This window comes from Periophthalmus magnuspinnatus, chromosome 5, assembly GCF_009829125.3.
Source record: "Periophthalmus magnuspinnatus isolate fPerMag1 chromosome 5, fPerMag1.2.pri, whole genome shotgun sequence".
NCBI lineage: Eukaryota > Metazoa > Chordata > Actinopteri > Gobiiformes > Gobiidae > Periophthalmus > Periophthalmus magnuspinnatus.
Genome location: NC_047130.1, coordinates 24,960,877 through 24,983,684, shown reverse-complemented (window position 1 = coordinate 24,983,684; position 22,808 = coordinate 24,960,877). Strand labels below are relative to the sequence as shown.

The 22,808-nt window shown below is 37.9% G+C and overlaps 2 protein-coding genes across 2 annotated transcripts in view; both read right to left on the bottom strand.

Moving 5' to 3' along the window:
- The window catches only part of grm2b (glutamate receptor, metabotropic 2b), a 37,150-nt gene extending 34,957 nt beyond the window's left edge, over window positions 1-2,193 (bottom strand). The window contains exon 1 of the mRNA XM_033967064.2: window positions 1,944-2,193. The gene's annotated coding sequence lies outside the window, so the exon portion shown is untranslated. The remainder of the gene's footprint in view (window positions 1-1,943) is intronic.
- Window positions 2,194-10,483: 8,290 nt separating this feature from the next.
- Window positions 10,484-22,808, bottom strand: part of LOC117371086 (testis-expressed protein 264 homolog) — a 39,944-nt gene continuing 27,619 nt past the window's right edge. The window contains exons 3-4 of the mRNA XM_033966688.2: window positions 17,950-18,103; window positions 10,484-11,434 (exon numbers count right to left, since the gene is read on the bottom strand). Of these exons, the coding sequence (XP_033822579.1) occupies window positions 11,157-11,434; window positions 17,950-18,103 (432 nt within the window). The 3' untranslated portion in view covers window positions 10,484-11,156. The remainder of the gene's footprint in view (window positions 11,435-17,949; window positions 18,104-22,808) is intronic.

Genomic DNA, 22,808 nt, shown 5'->3' with positions numbered 1-22,808 from the left:
GAAGTCTGCTTTGTACCACTGGTGAGACCCACACCACAGTTTGAGAACCCATGTCTTATTCTAAATATGTCTATAGTGTGTAATGGAATGACTCACAGCGAAGTGGCCTCTAGCGACAGTGACTGGTGTTGTACAGCGCACGCTAAATGATGTAACTCGGGGGAGAAAATAAGAGCGGCAGGAGGTTAAGGGCAGGTAGAGGTTGTCAAACAGACTCAACATATGGTTAAATAGCTTAAATAAGTGGATCCATACAGTGTTTCAATATAGCATTAAGAGTCAATTCTAACACTGACTTTTGCAGCAGTGTGAAGTAACTGATTACAAATAGTCATGTAACTATAACTGAGTACATTTGATGGGTATTTGTACTTTTTGATTATGCACTTATACTATACACTTATACTATACTTATACTTATACTATACATGTCCAAGTTACAGACTCATCTGACAGCTGTCTCTACTTAAAACTACTTCATTCAGCCTTAAACTGTTTAATTAATCACATTTTGTCTAAAGGACTAATCAAAAATGCTACTAAACTTCTGTTAAAAAAGGAATTAGTACTTGTACTTTCATGTGCACTTTTACTTAAGTACAAATTTGTTAATAGTACTTGTAACTGAGTATAATTCAAGCTTTACTTTAACAAATGTTCAATTCTCATTCCACCTCTACAACTGTATGACCCAGACATCAAACATAATATTTAATATGTGGATAAGACTAAGAAAAAAACTTGGGAAGGTCTTAATTACTTTCTCACAGCCAATATTTACAGGTTGTCATATTGGTATCGACTCGGGACCAGCTAATCCTTCCATCTGCGCATCATAGATGACGCCAATACAAATAAATCCCATTGTGAGAGAAAACAACTAAATCTGAATCCAAAAAATATAGCTATGACTTTGGGGAAATGTTCAGTATTTCCTGTTGTGAGGAGGATAATAACAACATATGCCAACATACTAACATTAAAAAACTGGGATTATGATGTCGTCCAACGCATTTATTTATGTATTTAATTCAATACACAGTGATTATAGTAGTAAAGTTAACGTGTATAGGGTTTAAACTGAGCAACAGTCAGTTAGGCTGTTTCCTGCACATTTCCTACATCAACCCTCATGAGAGTGGTTTTCCAGGAGCTATATGATCTTCACCTAATGAGTAATCAATCACTAAGAATACAGACACTGCGTTATATTTTGTATTGCATATTTATTTTCAGACATTGCAATTTTATAACCACATAGCAATTTGGTTGATTGTAATAGCAACGCCAGTTCAGATAAATTTAATAAAGCGGTGATATTTGAAGCACATGGAGAGACTGCACCACAACCTCTGCTTCTTCATCATCCAGTTAGACATAAAAATAGTCTTAACAAAAACTGTAGGCTAATCAGGTAACGTGGATTTGTAAAAATTAAAAAAGTGATCTAAATATGAAGAGGTTTCCATATCCACAGTGATTAAAAAAAACAAAAAACAAAACTAATCTTTTTTTTTAAATCATGTAAGAAATGACTGTGTAGATCAGGTATTTACTGAGACAAAATAAGTGTCAATGTTGCTATAGTGCAAATAATAGATAGTCTTGATAAAGGATCTATGCCTCTGACAATAGTGACAACAGCAGCCTAATAGTAAACTTGACACATTATGCAATCACGCATCACTTTGAAGAGGAACAAACGACATGTCCAGGCTTTTAAAGTTTACGCAGCGTAATTGAGAACGTGAGCACTGCACTTGTGAAACCAATCATTCAAATCAAAGCCAAGAAACTGATTTTGTTAATAGTAACTTATGGCGCGTAAATGTGCACTGTGGATATAACGTGGATCATGAGCTGCAGTGAGTTAAATCATGAATCGTGATTAAAATCTAGTGTTTATTGATAATCCTGTAAAACTGAGTGGTAAAAATGCTTACCTGATGGTCCTCTTCGTGTTTTCCCGGTGTCCTCTCCACCAGCTGTGCGTCTTTACGTGGGAGATGCTTCATGTGGCGAGCCCTGTCCAGATGTTGCACACTTCGGGCATGTTTTGGCAGACTGCAGCTTCGTCTCCTCTTGGTGATCTGTCCTTGGTTCTGAAGCGCGGGCAAGTCTCGTTCAAACAAACTTCTGACTTACCTTTATGTGCAAATCCCGCGATGCACAAAAAGGAGAATCCCCCTTTACTCTACTACGCGCGCGCGCCTTGGATAGAGATACGAGATTAAAAATGTGTAAACTGTGATTAGGAGCTGTGTGTAGTATTTTGTGAAGACGCTTTTGAGTGAAGTGAAGTTGACTCAGAAGCGTCGTGGATCCCGTTGTAAATTGGGTGATCACATGTGCGCTCTCTCTCTGTCCCTCTCTCTCGTGCAGACTGCTCGGTGTAATGAAAGGCAGAGCGGTGGTGTCGCCTCTTCACTCTCCGCACAGCGTTTGTTCACAAGGTAGAAGGGAGCTGAAAATAATGAAACCAATAATAGGCGCGTCTGAGAGCGCGCAAACACTTCTGCGTCTCTCATTCTGACATTTCCCGTGGAGCCAATTTTCGTTTGTGCCGATTTGAGTGTTTATGATGAACGCTCATTAGAATAGGCTATATTCCCCATATGCGTATTTTCTAACTCACAGAAATGAAGGTTCACCATTAAACTCACCGCGATGGAACTGAGAAGCGCATGGCATGTCTTAGTTGGCACAGAGTTACCTTTTTGCGTCAATCTAGGTGCACTATGTAACTTTTCTGGTGGCGGGTCCATCATCAAGGCCATTCGTCTCCATGGAGAAGTTAGTGCTTTGCTGAGAATGTTCCACAGTATGGCAGTGCAGGTGTTTTTTGTTTTTTTTTGTTTTTTTTTTAAGAGTGTCATCTGCCTGTTTCCATAGACAACTGTAATCTTACTGATATTTTTTGGAACATTCCAGGCAAAACTGTGTCATCTGCATGGACACAAGTAGGAGGTGAATTTTCCCGCATGAAAAGCTGCGTAGCGCACCTTTAAAGCAACACTGAGGAACTTTCTGGAGGTGGGTGGCACATCACCATGCATCGGAACATTCTCCACGGAGGTAAGTTTCATGCCATAAGATTAAAGTCAAAGGAACAACATTTCCATGGAAACAAACTGGAGGAAATGTCTGGGGTGAGGGAATCCCTGCTTAGACTGCCAGCCCCAGATAAGTGGAAGAATGGATGGATAGAAGACATAAAAGTCAGATTTTTAGAGATGCAAATCCAGTGCAATAAAACATCCAGAATAATTTTTAAAAAGCTTTTATTTTAGTCTCTTTTCTTGGCTAAAAAATGGTGCTGTGGGGCCTCAAGTAATTTCTCCAAAGTGAATAAAGCGCAGAAGGAATAACGGTGCCTCCGTGTCAGCCACCCTGTGTCAAATGGCCTTTGTGTAGACCACGGCCCAACTTTGATCCCTGGTTGCTGGGATATAAGCTTTTGCCATCTGAAAACTACTGAGGCCTACTAGCATTTGTGACTCCGCTAAACAAAAGCCATATTGTTGACTTACTTTGACTATTCTAATCCCTATGTAACAAACAAATTGACTACCAGGCAGAACGTTTAGGCCTTATTGAGAACATTTACTTCTATTTGACTTCATCCTATTTTTAGATCTCACTACCTAACAACACAATCTTATTAACTACATTATTAACTCACATTCGAATGACCCCAAATGTGTTACGTAACTCTAAATTCAAGCATTTTACTCCTGGCCCAAACAAAACAATCCAAGGAAGGCCTATATTACATCAGCAGTCCTCTAATCGTTGCATAATTAGTGAACACTCCATAGTGAATTTGCTTGCTTTACGCCTGTAACTATGGGCCACAAAACAAACTATTTCAATTAGATCTAAGTGGAGTGTGCTTCTTGCCCGTCGGGGAGGCACTTGTCTCCAAATGCCTTCAATATACAAAACACATTTTAGGATCCTCCATTCGTGCTAACTGTACTTCTCTGAAAACTTTCTTCTAAACTACAGGCAATTAAAATGACGAGCGGCTCGGGCTTGTTGCATAATTTCTACGGCAACACAAAGGGGCAATTTTTCTCTGCGAATAGAACAGTGGTTTACGTTACCGAGTTCAGGCCTCATATGGGGGCGGCTTGCACAGTTTAGATAGGAACATGCCAATTAATGTCGGGCCGAAATTATAGGGGACTGAAACCAAGAGCTGGAGGACTAAATGGTCAGAAATGGAATAAGTACTTCTACCTGAAAGACAAAATGCAAATTAAATTCAAGTCACACATTTTGTACAGGCATGTGATAATGTTGCAGAATCAAGGTAAACTGCATGACTTTTTCTGTGCCCAGAACATGGTGAAGGCAGGTGGGCCCATTGTCTATTTAAATAAGGAAGACCTCACCAACCCGAGTCACAGTACCCAAGAAAAACCACAACATTTCTATGTTTGATATTCAAAATGTAAGATTTGCGTCACTGACTCACGCTAACACCAGAATAGAGACAGGAGATGGACTGCCTTACCTCAGTTTTGTGGTTTCAAAACAAGTGACTTGCATTAGTAAACTTTTTGAGGACAGGCCAATACACTCATTTGACCCATCCTTTAGTGTAGCTGGGGAAGCTAACTAGAAGGGGTTATATGTAGGATTTATTTATTATTTTAAAAGTACACTATGTAACTTTTCTACTGGAAGGTCTATCACTTGCTTGTTTCTATGGAGATGCTATTGTGTCCCCTGGAATGTTCCACAGCATGAAATGGACCTTATCTTCCTCCAAGGAGATGAGTAAGTGGAGTCACCAAGTCAGATATCTTTAGTGATAAAATTGCAGTGCTTAATAAATGAAAGACAGAAAACATTAATGTCTTACTGTGGAACATTCCTTGCAAAGCAATAACATCTCCATGGAGAAAAGCAGGTGGCGGACCCTATTGTATTGTTGAATATGTCTGTATGAGCAGGTGTGTAAGCAGACAATGTTTACTTTTTACCATGTAGATGTAAATATGATGCTGTATTGTTTCTACTTGTGAACATTGCTGAATATTCTGACTTGTCTAATGCTTGAAATAAAAATGATTGAATTCATCACAGAATTTTAACAAATTTAAGTTAATTGCTTAACAGCTCTTCATTTTTTTATGTCTCCAATAAGGAGGTTTCCTCTTGTACATGTCAATAAATGTATATGTACATGGAAAGTGCATCAGCAATGATGACTATCCAGGCTTTTGGACTAATTATTATTATTATTAATAATAATAATGTCATGTAGAACAGTTCAAAATGCTCTTAACGCATGATTTTCTTGCAGCTCCCCACCAGGACCCCTCAGCTCCTTCATGAAGCTCATTTATCTCATTTAAAAGTCTTCCATTGGGACCAGTCGCCCTATTTAAGAGTAATCAGCATTTAGATTAAAAACATAAACAAACTGTATAGATTGTCCATGTTCTGCAGACTCAGGCCAACAGAATAAATTAATGAATTGTGATTGTTTAAAAAGACTGGGCTGTAGTGTGACTTTAATGATGCCAACTGGAACTTTGCCAAAGTTTCAGCCTAAACCCATGGTAGCTCATGTATGAGGAAGTGCTGAGGTGTGAACTATGAGCGGAAATCTAACATTTTTACTGAAATTGTTAAGTTTAGAGCTCATATTTTTTTGGTTTTGTTTAGTAAACCCCATTTCAGATCATTTTAAAGGTGCACTATATAACTTTACTGGTGGACGTTTAGCCATCTACTTGTTTCTGTGGAGATGTTGTTGCTTTGCCTGGACTGTACCAAAGTAAGGCATTAGTAAGGTAACTTATCTCCATGGAGACAGGAAGGTGACACCATCAGGTCAAGTTACAAGAGAGCCAACCCTGCACATAATTAAAATGCATGTAATTCAATAAATGCAAAGTAGATCAGTGTCCTACTGTGGAATATTCTAGGCAAAGCAATAACATCTCCGTGGACACTAGCAGGTAGTAGACCCCTCACCAGAAAAGTTACACAGTGCAGCTTTAAGTTAGTATGGTATAGTATCATCTGTTTTGATATTATTGTGAAATTTCAAAAACACCAATACCATGGTGGAGGTCTGTGCATCTACAACCCCAATTCCAATGAAGTTGGGACGCTGTGTAAAACTTTAAAAAATACAGAATACAATGATTTGCAAATCCTTTTCAACCTATATTGAACTGAATAAACTACAAAGACATGATATTTAATGTTCAAACTGATAAACGTTATTGTTTTTATGCAAATTTTCAGTCATTTTCAATTTGATGCCTGCAACACGTTCCAATAAAGCTGGGACAGGGGCAACAAAAGAATGGGAATGTTGAGTAATGCTTAAAATCCACCTGTTTGGAACATTCCACAGGTGAACAGGTTCATTGGAAACAGGTGAGTGTCATGATTGGGTATAAAAGGAGCATCCCCGAAGGGCTCAGTCATTCACAAGCAAGGATGAGGTGAGGTTCACCACTTTGTGAACAACTGTGTGAGCAAATACTCCAACAGTCTACGAACAACGTTTCTCAACGTGCAATTGCAAGGAATTTAGGGATTTCATCATCTACGGTCCATAATATCATCAAAAGATTCAGAGAATTTGGAGAAATCTCTGCACGTAAGCGGCAAGGGCGAAAACCAACATTGAATGCCTGTGACCTTTGACCCTTGAATGTGTAAAGGATATTACCACATGGGCTCAGGAACACTTCAGGAAACCATTGTCAGTTAATAGAGTTCGCCGCTACATCTCCAAGTGCAAGTTAAAACTGTACCATGCAAAGAGAAAGTCAAATATCAACAACACCCAGAAACGCCGCCAGCTTTTCTGGGCCCAAGCTCACCTGAGATGGACAAATGCAAAGTGGAAAAGTGTGCTGTGGTCTCACTAGTCCACATTTCCATTTATTTTTTTTTTGGAGATCATGGTCATGTCCTGCGGGCCAGAGAGGAAAAGGACCATCTCGATTGTTATCAGCGTAAAGTTCAAAAGCATCTGTGACGGTATGGGGATGTTTTGTTTTTTTGAAGCAACATATGCTGCCATCCAAGCAACATCTTTTTCAGGAACGTCCCTGCGTATTTCAGCAAGACAATGCCAAGCCACATTCTGCGCGTGTTACAACAGCGTGGCTTCGTAGTAAAAGAGTGCAGGTACTGGACTGATCTGCCTGCAGTCCAGACCTGTCTCCCACTGAAAATGTGTGGGACATTATGAAGCACAAAATATGACAACAGAGACCCTGGACTGCTGAGCAACTGAAGTTGTCCATTCAGCAAGAATGGGAAAGGATTCCTCCTGCAAAGCTTCAACAATCAGTGGCCTCAGTTCCCAAACACTAATTGATGTTAAAAGGAAAGGTGATGTAACACAGTAGTAAACATGCCCCTGTCCCAGCTTTATTGTAAACCTGTCTGTGTTGCAGTCATCAATTGGAAATGAGTGAATATTTGCATAAAAACAATAAAGTTTATAACATGAACATTAAATATCATGTCTTTGTAGTTTATTCAGTTCAATATAGGTTGAAAAGGATTTGCAAATCATTGTAGTCTGTATTTTTTTTTAAGTTTTACACAGCGTCCCAACTTTGGAATTGGGGTTGTAGATGCTTTGAGTCATTGTTTATCTTTATTTTGAACACATAAGCTACTTGTTATTAATGCTCCATCAGGAGATAGACAGATCTATATGGAGAGTGTACAGACTCACTTGGAGGTGTGGTGCTGTGTTGATTTACTTGTTTTTGGAGAACAGGGAAAATGCAGGTCCTATATTGAGAGACTATGGGTCATCAGGTGAGCCATTTGAACTCATTGTTAATTTGTATTCACAGTCAAGCAGTGGCGCCACCTAGTTACAGGTCAGATCTGTAAAGAGGCACAATTGAATAAATGTATAGATAGTATAACTTGTGGAACTATTCAGGCAAAGCAATAACATCTTTCACAGCACCTTTAACTGAGAACTTATCTGAATGACTAAGATTTGGTAGATTAATATTATTTTGACATGACAATACCCACCTTTGATGACAGATGGAACAAAGCGATGTCCAAACAAACAAAAAAGATGAAAATAGAGCCGAGACACAGGGGATGTATCTGAGAGCAGTCGTGTTGATTGTAGATATGGTGTAAACCTGGTCAAATGAATATTAATGGTCAGTGGGGCTGTCATGCGGGCTCCAGACGAATCATGATGCAGCAGAGAGGAGGCTGTGTGGTGAATACAGGAGGGCCATAATTATCCAAGCTTTTCATTTATACTTTTCAACATCTACGAAAAAGAGCTTTGTGATATCACTATTATCATCTAACACAATAATAAACAACAGTCAAATGTCAAATGTAAAAACAGGCATTTGTGAGTCAGTCACTGCAAAATACATTCGAGCCTTTGGGGAATGGCAGAACAAACATGTTTTCAAATGAGTGTATTGTGTGTTACAAATCACAGTAGGGCTTAACAATTTTGGGAAAAAAAACATGTAATTGCAATTTTACTGTTAAGCACTGTGATTAGCAATTTATGTTTTAATAAAATAATTCTGTTCAAGCTCACCTTTTAAACACGTCCCGAAGATTTGGCAAAAAGTTGAAAATATGAACTGACAAACTAATACTACTGTTCAGCCCAGTGATGGCTGGACCCTAGATCTCCTCCTGTGCTCTGATCCTGTTCCCTGGACCCATCCCTTCCCTCACCTGGCTGGGATGGCTCCCGCCCTGCCCTGGGTCGGCCTCTCTGTCCCTTAGTTAAGTGGGCTGGATGCACATTTGTCTGACAAATCTGCAGCATGTCCGTCAATGGGAATGGATTCCTCCTTCACTGTGGTTCTCCTCGAGGTTTCTCCACTTTAAAAAAATTTTTTTTTTAGTTTTTTCTTGTCGAGAAGGAAGGTCTAAGGACAGGGGACGTTCTGGGACACATCTCCATTTGCTTGTTTTCTGTTGATTAATTTGCTTGTCTGTTTCCGTTTCATTGTTGATTTTCTAACTTTCTGTTGGTTAAATCAATTCTCATGTCCAGCCCTTTGAGGCAACTGCTGTTGTAATTTTGGGCTTTACAAAAATAAATTTTATTGAAACTGAATAAGAAGTATAGCCGCAAGCGGCAATGATCGGCCCTCATCCACTGCCACCAAGAGCCCTCACAGGGGTGCTAATGCATCCCATTTAATCCCTTTTTTGTAGGTCAGTTAGATTGGTAAAAGTAAAGGGGGAACAGATTACCCCAGATTACCACTCTGTTCCTTTGTTGGGTTGGATCATTATGTTGAGTTGCATTTTTATGTGTGTTTCATTTTTCACACAGCTGGGGGAGCCAAAGTGACTTTTTGAAGTTTTACCCACATTTTAGGTTGTGCTTGTTTTAAAAGTTTAATAAATGAAAATTTGTCAGAATTTGATGTCTCTAAAGGATTACATTATGACATATGTGTCAAATTGTTTTGCATCGCTCCTATACCCTAATGCATTTTAAAAAAAGGTGGGGGTGCCATTTTATTTATTTTCATTAGTTTCCGCCATTTCTGCCGCAATTATAAGCATGATATTTCAAGTAAATAATCAATATTGTGCAGCAAATAAACATGCACAAGAGATACATTCAACAGCTGGGTAGTCCTGACTAAACCGTTCAAGATTGGATGATCAGATGAATGAGCCCCATGATGGCTCACTGCTCTAACATGCTGACCTATTGACCTCAAGGAAATTGCCAAGGGCACCGGCATCATCAATCCGTTTGTATGTTATTGCATAGAGCAGCTGATCTAGCCAGCAAATAAGTTATATTCAGACAACTACGCTGGCTTTAAGCCAGACAGAGAAAGAGTTCATTGTTGACGTGTTGGTGCAGATAAACAGTTGAAAATGTCACACAAATGAACCTTCTCCTATATTATTTTAAAATAAGATAAGGTAAAACTTTATTCCTTGTAAAATGGAAATTTGCTTTTCATATCTGCAGTGATAGGACTCCACTGAAGGATGGGTCAAATGCAAAGGACCAATTTACCTACAACTGCAATAAAGTATGCCTTATTAACCTGAACTAGCAGAAAAGTTCATTTGCTTCACTAATTGACCTAAATTATTCCCTCAAAGAAAAGCCTTGATAATGATAATGATAAAAACATGAATAAAGCATGAACAAAGACTTAATTCATAATGAACAAACAGTTTATTAGGGGTAGGAGGTTGGGTTTGGGTATTACTAAGCCTGATTCATTCTTAATTAACTAAACTACTTAACAATGAATTAAGTCTTTGTTCATGATTTATTCATGTTTTTTTCATTCTCACATTCACTTCTTTGGAAGGTGCGAAGAAAAGTCATACAAACACATAATATAAACTCAATATATTACACAAACAGAAGCACACTGAACATTGAAATATGCAAAGAATAATCACAAAACAATACAATGAAAATCAATACCATATGCATTGAACTGCGTTTGGCTTTGTCCAGCAGGCACTTGTAAAACAGAAATACTTGAGGTATAAAAGTGGTGTCAGTTTGATTTTTAAAGCTAATCAAGTGTGTAAATAATTTTAAGCCCTCTATGGGTGCCTGGATGATGATTATTAAGTATATTATTCACAGTTTTTAAATCAAGCTGTGTTCCTTTAAATAAGAACATCTAGATGAAAACTTAAGGTCCCTTTTACTTACTGCTATAGTAGGCTTTTTGGTAATTGAACCGAATCACATTTAAAGGTGCACTATGTCACTTTTCTGATGGAGAGTGGGAGGTCTGCTATGTGTTATTGCTTTACATGGAATGTTCCATAGCATTACATTAAACAAATGTATTTTGCTTTTTTTTATTATGGGTGTTTTATTTGTTCCCCAAAAACATGCATTCTTAAAGTGTGGTCTCCCTTCCACAGATCTGACTAACTTGGCCTGTTAGCGTCACCTTGTCTTGATGACTATAGATATGCTTATTGCCATACTTTGGATCTAATCAAAGCAAATATCTTCATGGACACAGGTGGCATATCCTCCACTAGAAAAGTTACATACTGCTTAAATTTTAATGTGCCACTTATAATCGCCTACGCTATCCCTTGATTTGGATGACACTGACAGCCCTTTGAGGTAACATCATTCACATTTGTCACTGGTTTAGTTTCTACTCCTCCTCTCCTACCACTCCCCACAATTCCTGAGTGGAGACCTCCTGGTTCTTTTGGATAGACTCCCCCTCACAGAGCCTCTCCTCTCTCTCCTCCTGTCGGCCATGTTGGTCCCAGCTCAGTTCTTTGGACCTGGGCCTCCTGGTTCTGCTCTGCCTCTCATAAGAAGCCCTAGGAGGATTGGAGTGGACCGAAGACCGGTTTAAGGAGGACTCTCTGCTGTCAGACAGGGCCACCCCACTGCCCAAGCTGCACTCACTGTTAGACTCTGCACCTATGAGAAGAAGAGAGGGGCAGGTTAGTGAGACAAAACAATACTAAACCTCATTTTTAATAAACTATTTGTTTATTATATATTAAGACAATGTTCCTGCTCTCTCTATTAAGGCTATGTAAAGTGCATTTATTATACTATTACCAATAAACTTTTAACTAGCATTGCAAGTGTGATCCGTATGGGAGGGACTGTGGTTAAAGCATTTGCTGTTTGATCCTCGCTCTGATCAGTGCATATGCTGTTGTCACGCCCTTAGGCAGGAAAACACACCCACGATGCCTTCATATGTGGTTTGTAAGTGAGAAATTGGTCACTTTCGAAGGGGCCAATCATGATGCAAAGTGGCAGCCTTACTTCTGGTAGAACTGGTGGTAGAAGTAACTTACCACCACTGAGTATGGAGAGAATGATGTATACTGTGTATGTAGATATACTGTAATCAACTACAGAGCTGCACAACAAAGTTTTAGTTTTTGCAGCATCGGAACCTTTCTTTAATATAATTGAAAAAACAAATCCTAAGCAACAAAACTGTACAACAGATTACAGGCTCCCTTTCTTGGAGAATATCAGTGTAATTTCCATGATGAAGAACCCATCCTTGTTGCAAAAGCTGTCACAAATATGGCTGCTTCAAGTGCTGAAAGATTACCGTATATTAAATGGTTCTCAATTAGACTTTGAAAGGGCCATGCTAACACATGAATATGTTTTGCTTTAAACCATTCCATTGTCACTTTGGCTTTATGTTTAGGATCTTTGTCCTGCTGGAGGGTGAACCTCTGCCCCAGTCTCAAGTCTTTTGCAGACTCCAACAGGTTCTTTCATCCAAGATTACCCTGTATTTAGCTCCATCCATCTTCCCATCAACTCTGACCAGCTTCCCTGTTCCAGCTGAAGAAAAGCCCCCCCACAGCATGATGCTGCCACCACCGTGTTTGACTGTGGGGATGGTGTGTTCAGAGTGATGTGCAGTGTTAGTTTTCCTCCACACGTAGCATTTTGCTTTTAGGCCAAAAAGTTCAATTTTGGTCTCATCAGACCAGAGCACCTTCTGCCACATGTTTGCTGTGTCCTCCAAATGACTTTTAATGAGACTTCTTATGGATGGTTTTCAACAATGGCTTCTCTTCTTCTGAGATTACACACAGGTGGACTCTTTTTAGTCATTAGATCATCTTTCCAAAATCATCAGGCAACTTCTAAAAGCAATTGGTTGCATTCAAGAAAAAGGGTGGCTGAATATTTTTGCCAGCTGCACTTTAAAAAAAAAAGGAAATCTTGTAAAATATTTCCTTCCACTTCACACTTGTGTGCCATTCTGTGTTGCTCATTCACATAAAATGCTAAGAAAACGTATTTAAATTTGTGGTTGTGACGTGACAATATGTGAAAAAGTTCCAGGGGGATGAATACTTTTGGCCACTGTATTAGGCAATATGGGTGAAGTGTCTTGCCTAAAGACACAATGACAATTTTTGCCACTGACTTCACAGTGTGGGACCTGGTATTCCCAGCGGTCTCCCATCCAAGCTAGCTTCTGAGATCTGCCCAGATCAGGCTTTGACAAGCTGGTATGACTAATCCTCAGTCTGATATCATTAATGTTTATTGCAGAGTGAATAATTTGTTCAACTTAATACATGTTCCCTTTTCAACCACTTTCTGTAAAATGCTTTCCCTTACATTTGCATAATGGACAACTAGCATCCAGAAACTAAAACTGCTGTAACAGTGAGTTTTATAGCTATACTTTGATGTTTCAATTACATTAAATTGCTATAGGTGCAGTATCTTTTAATTTCTCATTTCCTTCTTATATTTATCAGTTTACTGCTTATTTGGCATTAAGCTAATTAATAAAACCAATGCAAGTCTCTCCAGAAATACACTTTGCACACAAAGCTTGTTCAAATGCTTTTCAGTCGAAACATGAAAGAAGGAGGAGGTGCACTGTATGTTTTGTGCTTATCTAACTCTAGGCAGAATATTAATGAACTAAAGTCAAAGCAGCATCAACACCTTGTGACTGTAACTCAAAATAGTGTCGGAAATGTTGCTAATTAAAACCTCCTCCAAGCTAAAGGTCTTGAGCTCTGTTAATTGGATGGGCTCATGTCCAAGCACTTGACTCTGGTGTGTTTCGGTAGTTTACGCGTTGGCAGTTATTAGGATGAGTTTCAAACCTATCCGGAGGTAGCGCACTGTTGACCTTTTTGCTTTTGTGTTTCCAAATACAGTTCTCAGGAAATCAATTTATCCATAGTTTAAGCCGCTGGTAATTAACTCGAGCAGAGGAGATGGTACACAATCAAGGACAAGGATCTCATATGGGAGATATAGAGGTTAAACTGTGTGTAGAGATGAATCTTAAACTAGTTATTTTTATAGGAATTTCTCAAAGCATTTAGCTAAAATACTGTTTTTGCCTCCTGATGCCATATTGGTTGTAGTTACTAATGTAAAGAAATACAAACTAAAGCAAATTATTGGAATTAAATCTTTTTTTTTTTGTGATTTTGTGTGATTTCAGTTTATATATTAATAACCCCCACTGCTCAGTATAAATCAAATTAATAATATTAAATTTAATATATAATTCAGAGGTATCCAAATTTAACTTGCAGTCACCTTTTAACTGCAAGTATTTCTGCCACTACAACCTCAATAGATTCCCACTGGATTATGATGCACGTCTAAAATAAATATTTCAAGTCGTATTAAAGGCACGATGGCTGTGTCAAAGCTGTGTGAAAAGCTGTAAAAGCGTTCATCTGATTGAGTCACTGTATTGACCAGCAGTCTGTGGCCCTCTGTTAAAAAATATATGCAGGCTTCAGTAAAAAAAAAACAAAAAAAACTTTGGAAACCTGTAAAATAATTGTTTCTATTTCATAAAATATAGTATCAAATATGTAATTAGAACTTCACAGCAAATGTTTGATCATAGTTTTTAAGTTATACAAAATCAAGGATGTGACAGTTGAACAAAAGTTACCAAATTAAAAAAAAAACTCAAGAAAAGTGAACAAAAATAAAACTTCTGCATAATACAAAACAAGGCAATGCAATAACGCATTAGTTCAAAGAAGGGTGAGCTATAAAAAAGTAGGGTTTGAACGTCGAACCTTTAACAAAACAGTAATCTCAATGTCAATAGAGAAATGGTATTGGTAAAAATAAGGTATATTCTTCAGTATAAGTTTGGAGAGAAAAAAATATGAACTCATAGTATGTTCTTTTTCATCAAATCCCTTGTTTTTGGCAGGAAGGTTTAAGTAATACCACGAGACATATGCTGTACGTCTTTATAAATGACACTGAAATTAAACACCGGAATACATCACCAAAATGTCATTGAGTTAAGACGCACAAGGCTACAAAGATGGATGTGTATTTCATCATTGTTACAGCATCAGGTCCTGTCAGGTAATCAATGTACACGACTTCTGGGGAAATATATTTGGTGTGGGTATTAAACAGTGAAATCTTGCTTTGTGGAATGTGTAGTGGCAGCTGTGTGCTTGTCACTGACAGACAGACAGATGTAAATGGGACTCAAGAGGACTCTGTAATTACAAAGATCTGCTTCCTGAAGTCTGACGGAGGGGCTAAACACAGGGAGGGATACATGTAGTTTAATTAGAGTTCGGACAGTAAAAGATCCTGTGGTGAACGGCTCTGGATGAGTGTTAATTTTGTGTTCCCTGGGATCCAGAATACACACTTGTCCTATACGTTAGAAAGATGTAAGTCTGGTCACGTAGTCTGATCAAATTTCCCCATTTTTAGGTGGATTAGCCAATCAGAGACGCGCATGTTCCATCCGTATCAAAACAAATACGGCTGCTTAAAAAGAAAAAAGAAAGGAAACAACATCACAGGGGACTGAAAAACATCACAGATTTCTGCAGAATCAATAAGCGCAGCACTAAACGCTTAATCTAAGGTGAGATAAATTGATTTTACTTGACTGATATGCCTCTATATGAAAAAAAAAACAAAAAACAGACAGATGTAATTCTGGACTTGTCATGAAACATTTTGTGGCCATCTTAGTAAAAAAAACAACAAAAAAAACAAAAAATCAAATCTGACATCGCATTCACAATAAAAGGGAGTTGGAATTGAACGCATCTATATTGTCTCCCTTTGAAAATCTAAAATATTTTCTGAAAAGTTCATTTGCTAAAGTATTACACACCGACATATGATACCAAATTAATGTTGTCACGATACACAACTTTGATACTAAAGCTTCATACTCAATATTAATGCCACAATACCAACAGATGCACTGATGTTCTGATGCCATACAGTGTTCGAATAACAGTTTTGGTATGGGTTTTGATTCGTTTTTAGGATTTGACTTGTAGGATTGACAGTTCTATAATAACACAATCCAAACTGATTTTTGCTCTTTGTTCAAATCATTCCAGGAGTTATACCACCTACTCACCACGATACAGCTAAACCACTGTGTTACGGCACAGAGCCTGTCACAGCTGAAGACTTCATGTGGAATAAATAACCTTTCCATGACACACAGAGGACTCCTTTGAGCCAAGAATGGGTTAGATATGGTTTATATGGTGAAATGGTTCATATTGTGAATGTATTAGTTTCACAGAGAAAAGCAGTGGACCACAGCAACCTCTTTGAAGCCATTTAGAAATAAATATTACCTGAATTTAGAACATATAATCTTGTTTTGAGTTCCTTTATAGTTTATATATTCTTACTGCAAGCCTGCGTATTGACAGGTTAACAATTATATTACTAAATTAAATCACAATTATTTCTAGTTGTGATTAATCATTTAACTTTTTTTAGCCCTTGAAAAAAATGCATTACCGGTACTCAAATATATTAAGTCAAACATTTTATTTGGCTTTTTAATTCAACAATTTAAAGCTTCTCCAAATAACTTAATATATTCTTAAAGTATTTTATTTGCTGTCACAAACAATCCTGAAGTACATCCCAAATTAATTAGTAGCAATAATATTTTAACATTTCAAATCTGCTATAAATCCAGTTCACAATCCTCATTTTCCACTCAAGAAGCCCCTTTGAGCAAAAGTGTGTTAGATACAGTTGATATGACAGAAATCTTTGATATTTCGTGGACAGTTATTTGCAGTATATAGCGGTGACCGGAGGCAAGCAGTGGACCACAGCAGCCCTTATGTCCCCGTTGCCCCCGGCGACCCTGTGAAGCTGATCTGACGGTGACAGCAGCAGCGAATACCTGTCACATTATCATTCACACAGACCAGCCCAAACGTCACGGCAACGCTGCACCACGACCGAGCTGTCACACGTATATGAGGGAACGGAGAGCTCAGAGAGGGACGAGTGACCCCCTTCTATCTTAGGATGGGGTACGCCGTGTGCACAAGTCACTGAAAAGACAAAGCTGCGAAGTGTTTTGAAATGTTCTGAGGGGAGCCTTTGAGATGGGAAAAAAGATGAACTTGCTACATGACAGATATATCAAGGTCTGTTATAATTATAATATACTTTCAATTGTTTTTTTTTTTTCTAGAGTGTATTTTTATGTGATATTAAACCTAAAAATGTGCTGTACAAATAAATGTAGAAGTTTGAGGATGGAAAACAACACATCTTTAACTAAAAAGCTTGTCTACTTTACAACTTTCTGAATTTTGGAGGATTTTCTTTGTAATGTTTTTGTTAGTTTTTTTCATTTTCAAAGCTTGTAAAAAAAAAAAAACCTCAAAGAAATTGTAAGATAACAGTGGGTTTACAAAGAACTGATGGGAGAACTGCCACATACATGAAAAAATGATATACCAACAAACTATTTTATTGTAATGCCTAGAGACTTGCTCAAACACTTATATATCAGGTGTCTTTAAAAAAAAATCCTTCAAAACTCTCACAGGGGTAAAGTGATGAAGTCAAGTAACATCGTGATTAAACTCTGGTCCGTCTGGTATTGGTGGCACAGTGGGCACCCCCCTTTCCCCCCCTTGCCCCACCCCAATGCTGCAGCCCTGACCTATCCCAAGCTGTTGTGTTTGTGCTTTTCATTAACACCTCGTAATGTGTCAATCACACTCTTGCCTTTGCAGTGTGGCTCATAAACAAAACCAGGCTGTAGGAAAAAGACCTGCCCCCCAGAGTCCCAGAGACGCGGGTGAACACTGAAGTGAATATTGCCTGAGCATGCTGTTTTACCACACACAGAAGGTAGCTGACCTGAGAAAATAAACAACTACCCTATAAATAATTAGTTGTGATGGTTTATTACAATATTGTAGATAATGAAAAAAAAAAAAAAAGATCAGTATGAGTAATTGTGTTGTATTCATGGGTTTCAGCTGTATTGTAGTTTTTACTTTTTGATGTTTTTAATCGCTACAATTGCCCATTTTTCTGAACCCCATGGTCATAAAGGGCTGCAATAATCACACTTTAGCAAACACTTTAGAAACATGTTTTTGCACAGTCCAGATAAAATGATAATAATGTGTGTAAACCCATACCTGATACATCAGATTCACTGAGAGAGTCCTTGTGTGTGGATAGCGGCCGGACCTCCGGGACGTAGAAGTCCCCCTGCCGGGCCAGAGGAGCGATGTACTGGATGTGGCCCGCTCTGTAGACCTCTATGAAGGGGTGGGCACACAGCCTCCTCTCCTGCACAACAAAACAATGCTCTGTCAGTTTAAATCTAGAAGTTATTTGCTATAAATCAGGTAACAATATTGGTGAAAAAATGACATGGGTTTCAACAATTTGGGTTTCAAACATGAGCAGTTCCCTCTTCTCTTCATGAACTTGTAATGAAAAGCTAAAACTTGAATGTAATTTGCTGACTTTGTTAATTCCAAATGTGTACTTTGGTAGTACATTTTCATCCATTTCCAAATGTAATCCGATGTGTGTTTTCTGTTAGCAGTCCAGTTTGCTCATAGGCATTATAGGGATATACGAGGGCTGACACTCTAGTCTGCATACAGATCTAAGGCAAATGTTAAATTAAACCTAAGGAGCAGTGAAAAACGTTTTCCTGTGTAAATGGATTTTTGTTGAACATATCCTTATATATGTAAGCAGGACAAGATCAGACGTGCGTTTAATACCAAAGTGCCCTTTTTCAATCCTAAGAAAAATGGTGTGTGGATTTGTGTGAACTCTCTCCTGGACAACTAAATTACACTGGGTCTAAAGGGCAAGTTACAACACCAGCCAATCACAAACAGGGAATACTCAGAGAAAAAGAAATAGTGGAAAAAAGAAAGGAAAGTTGAAACATCATGAGGTGGAAAAATCACATACCGGTACGCATGAAATGTTCTTGTTTTAGACTGATAAATCTTAAACAAACAGTACAGCCACATTCAACTTTTGGATTCTTATTGAAGCGGTGTATGTCTTGTTTTTTTAATTTTATTTATTTTTTATTTTATTTGTGTACTTCAGTAATCAGAAAATGGAAGGGCCTTATAAAGTAATGCTTTTTAAAATACTGTTGATTCAATTTTTAAGGCTGAAGGAGCTAAAAGTAATAAACTCTAAATCAAAAACACTGCGTTTGCAATACACTTTCACACTTGCCCAGTTACAAGATCAAAGTTTGATAATACTAATTTAATAGTCAGCCCCATTTTGCATTTAGTTTCACTTCATTCATTCTGTATGTATTCACAGATTTCTTTATTTTTTATTTTGTGTTGTGTTTTTAGCTTTTCTCCATCTTTTGTGTATTCAGCCGTCCCTCAGAGCGGCCCAGATCTCTCTGACACTTGGGCTGCTCCTTTAGACTCCTCAAACCTAGAAGTGTCACATGACAGAGACCCCTCCTCCCCCTCATTAACCTTTCATACAATGCCTTTTCATATTCCACTCATGTACTGTCTAACTCCGGGCTTTCACATTTCTGCGTATGCCAAATGTCGAAGCACTCCATAATATTCCCCATTCATTTCTATTGTGAGAGAGGTTAAGTAAGATTTAGGTCTGATTGCTGTGATTAAGTTAACTCTCCAACTCTAATGCACTGGACGTGGTGACTTTTAAAATAGTTCTTTTAACTACAGAGATAGAGTATGTGATCTGCTTGCTTTAAAGGTCCTATATTACACAAAATGGACTCTCAAGAGCATTAAGCCATGTTATAATGCTGTTACCTCCTCAAAAACAGACCTGAAGTTGGGTTTTGTTTGAGTAACTCTTTATTATTAGTCTGTTTACATGATCTGTTCCACCTTGTGATGTCATGAAGGGGTCATTTTCAACTTAACTCCTTTTCCCTTTAGTTCAGTGGAGAGATGTGAAATTATCAAAATGATTCTAGCGAAGGTGCATGGAGTTTAAAAACACAGTGGAGCACTTCCTGATGAGTGTTTTCAGTTTGAGAGAAGAACTAAATATGCAGCGTTTGTATGTTAAACATGTGTGAATGAAACAAAACAGAACTCTGGGTGTGTTTTAAATGATGAAACAACATTATAACTAGTGATGGCACTTTCATTTCTTTTATGGGATCAGGATTGCTTGGATCAGTTCATTTCAAAGAGCCGTTCAAAAGACTGGCTCTTTTACTATTTATCTACATGACAAAAGACCATGTGAAAACTAATTTTAAGAACAAACCAATCACAGAGAGAAATGACCATGGCTCAGATTTGTTAAAAAATGGCTAAAATTAAGAGTGAGAGTGTGTTTACTCTTTGAAATTATGCATAATAATTTTAAAACTGTTATTATGATGCCAGATTTTTTTGGAGAGCTTTGTTTGTTGTGGTCTCTCAAAAAGCTCTCACTTATGTCGCCTGCCCTGCTTTTGTGCTGATTCTTGTGTTGGTTCAGTGTTAATCAGTGTGAAAATGCATAAAAATTTGAAAGAAAAAGATTTGGCCCATTTAAAAAATGAACTGTTCAAAAGAGATTCATGAACATCACATCACTCATTATCAGAAAATAGCGTAATATGGGTCCACTGAAGTGCGGGTATCAGGTTTAAATAGAGTCATTATTGTACTTTTCCCCTAAACCTAACTCCATTGAGGCCTTCTATGCATGAAAAAATGTGAAATAAAGAGTTAGAAGTTCCCTCAAAGTGCAAGAGTCAATTAAGAAGTGAAGTAAGTCACCTGTGAATAATGACTTGGAATTAGATTTGTCAAACGCTGACAAAAACTTCCTCCCTCAAACAATGAAGTGCTGACCTTAAATATGTAATTTCACCTCTTCACTTTACATTATTTTGGTTTTATGATAAGATGCTACTAATGAATTGAAAAATAGACTTGTCAAATGCTAACAAAAACTTCTTCTCTCAAAAAATGAAGTGCTGACCTTAAAGAAGACCTATTGTGCTTGAGTCTGCTATATAGCAAACACTATGGCTATAATCTATGACAGCCATGGATCATTATGTTAAAGTTTGCACATTTTAACTCACAAAATTCATCTAAAATGACTTAACAAAAGAAATAAGTTTGCTGACTTCTGTGTTAGGAAACTGAGGTGCGTTGTCATAAACCTCATCACAACAAAACAGCTGATTTTTTTTTTTTTTTAATTACCAAAATGACTATGCAAATCACCGATTAAGAAAATAAAATTGAAGAACGAAGTAGTACGTCAACGCTGGTGGCACTGAGAACAGAGGTGGATCAACAACAGGGCATTTTGAAAATAAGTGATTACACTCCAAATACAACTTCAAGTGAGTAAATGTTGAGGGGAAACACTGATAACATTTTTAAAAGCTTAGAGAAATTGATTTTGCATAATAAATTTCATATGTTAATTTAAATGAAACATAAGATACTAAGATACTATGAGATACTGCTAGTACTGGGGGCGACAGACTGATCCAAAGGCTGGTTCAAATCTTGCTCTTGACATAAACATCATTGGTGCATTTCTAGCTCCAATAAAGGAATGCTGTTGTTGTGTCCTTGAGCAAGACACTTAACCCACCTCGCCTCAGTGGCTGTGTACACTGATGTGTGAATGTATGGGTGAATACATGAGTGGATCTTTGATGTAAAGCGTTGTAAGTGCGGTGAAGGTGGAAAAGCGCTATCTAAAAATGCAACCATTTACTACTATTTCAATTATAAACTGTATGTTCATTTACCAAATTATGTCATTTAAAAATTCAAATAAATACATTTTTGATGTTGCGGTTCCTGCATATAGTGACCACTAGGTGTTACTGATGCTGAGATCACTTACATGTCATGAAATAAAGAAGCGTATAGAGATTGACATTCTTCATTCATTTGTAAGTGATGGAATGTTTTATTTGATGTAACGTGGGATAGTATGGGCTAGTCAAGTGTTTGTGTGATAGAAACAGGCAAATATAGAGAATTCTGCTTGTCTTTTTAATGTCTATGCAAATACGTTTAGAATCGAATCCAAAACAGTGGTGACTTGACTACTCTTAAGTTAATTAAAACACTACCTGCGCCTAATTGAATGAAGTTAATGAAGACCTGTCTATTCCTGCCACGCACCTTTACCCATTGCTTAAACCCTTCTTAAATCTTTTTAGCCTGTGCAGCTTTTCAAACATAAATCTTTTCTGAGTCTCCTCCAAATTCACCTCGTATCTCCTCACTCTGAAAGACTCCTCACAACATTATGGGCATAGACTGACAGATGCTAGCTGCTGCGTCCCAGAGCTATTGGCTGATGTTCATGTAAAAGTTAGAGACCAAAATTGTCAAGGATTAGGTGACAAGCCAGGAAGCAAAAATAAAATACACAAAAGATTTACAGGAAGCAACTTTATCTTCAAAAGTTTCTTGCCATCTGTCCCAGCCTAATTATGACAGCTGCGATGCTCCTCTGGCTTCTTCCTCACTCTGCGCTATGGTCTTATATCCCAGCATCAATTATTACTAGATCCATCTTCTGTCAGTGACAATGAAGCTGGTGTCATTATTGGGGAGAGTTGAGTCAGACGGAGGCTACCGCTCACTGCATATTGATGTGGCCGAACGCACATGGACATAACACGCAATTTTAATTTTGACATTGAAGGTAGCTCTATCAATAAATGATCAAATGTGAGAGAGCAATATGTTGTCACTACAATCACCCTCGCAGATGGGCTGGCAATTCATATTTCACGGGCGGGGCTGATTTACTAGAAATAGCCCGCTTCAAAAAATAAATAAAAATGTGCACTATGTAACTTTTTTGTTGGAGGTTCGGTCACCTGCTTCTCTCTGTGGAAGTCTAATTGGAATGTTCCACAATGAGGCATTCATCTACATCTATGGAGACAAGCAGATGACACCACCACGAGATACACAGGAGGCGAGCTACATCACAGTAAGAGTGGATGTTTGTCAAGGTATTTTCTTTTAATACATGCTTA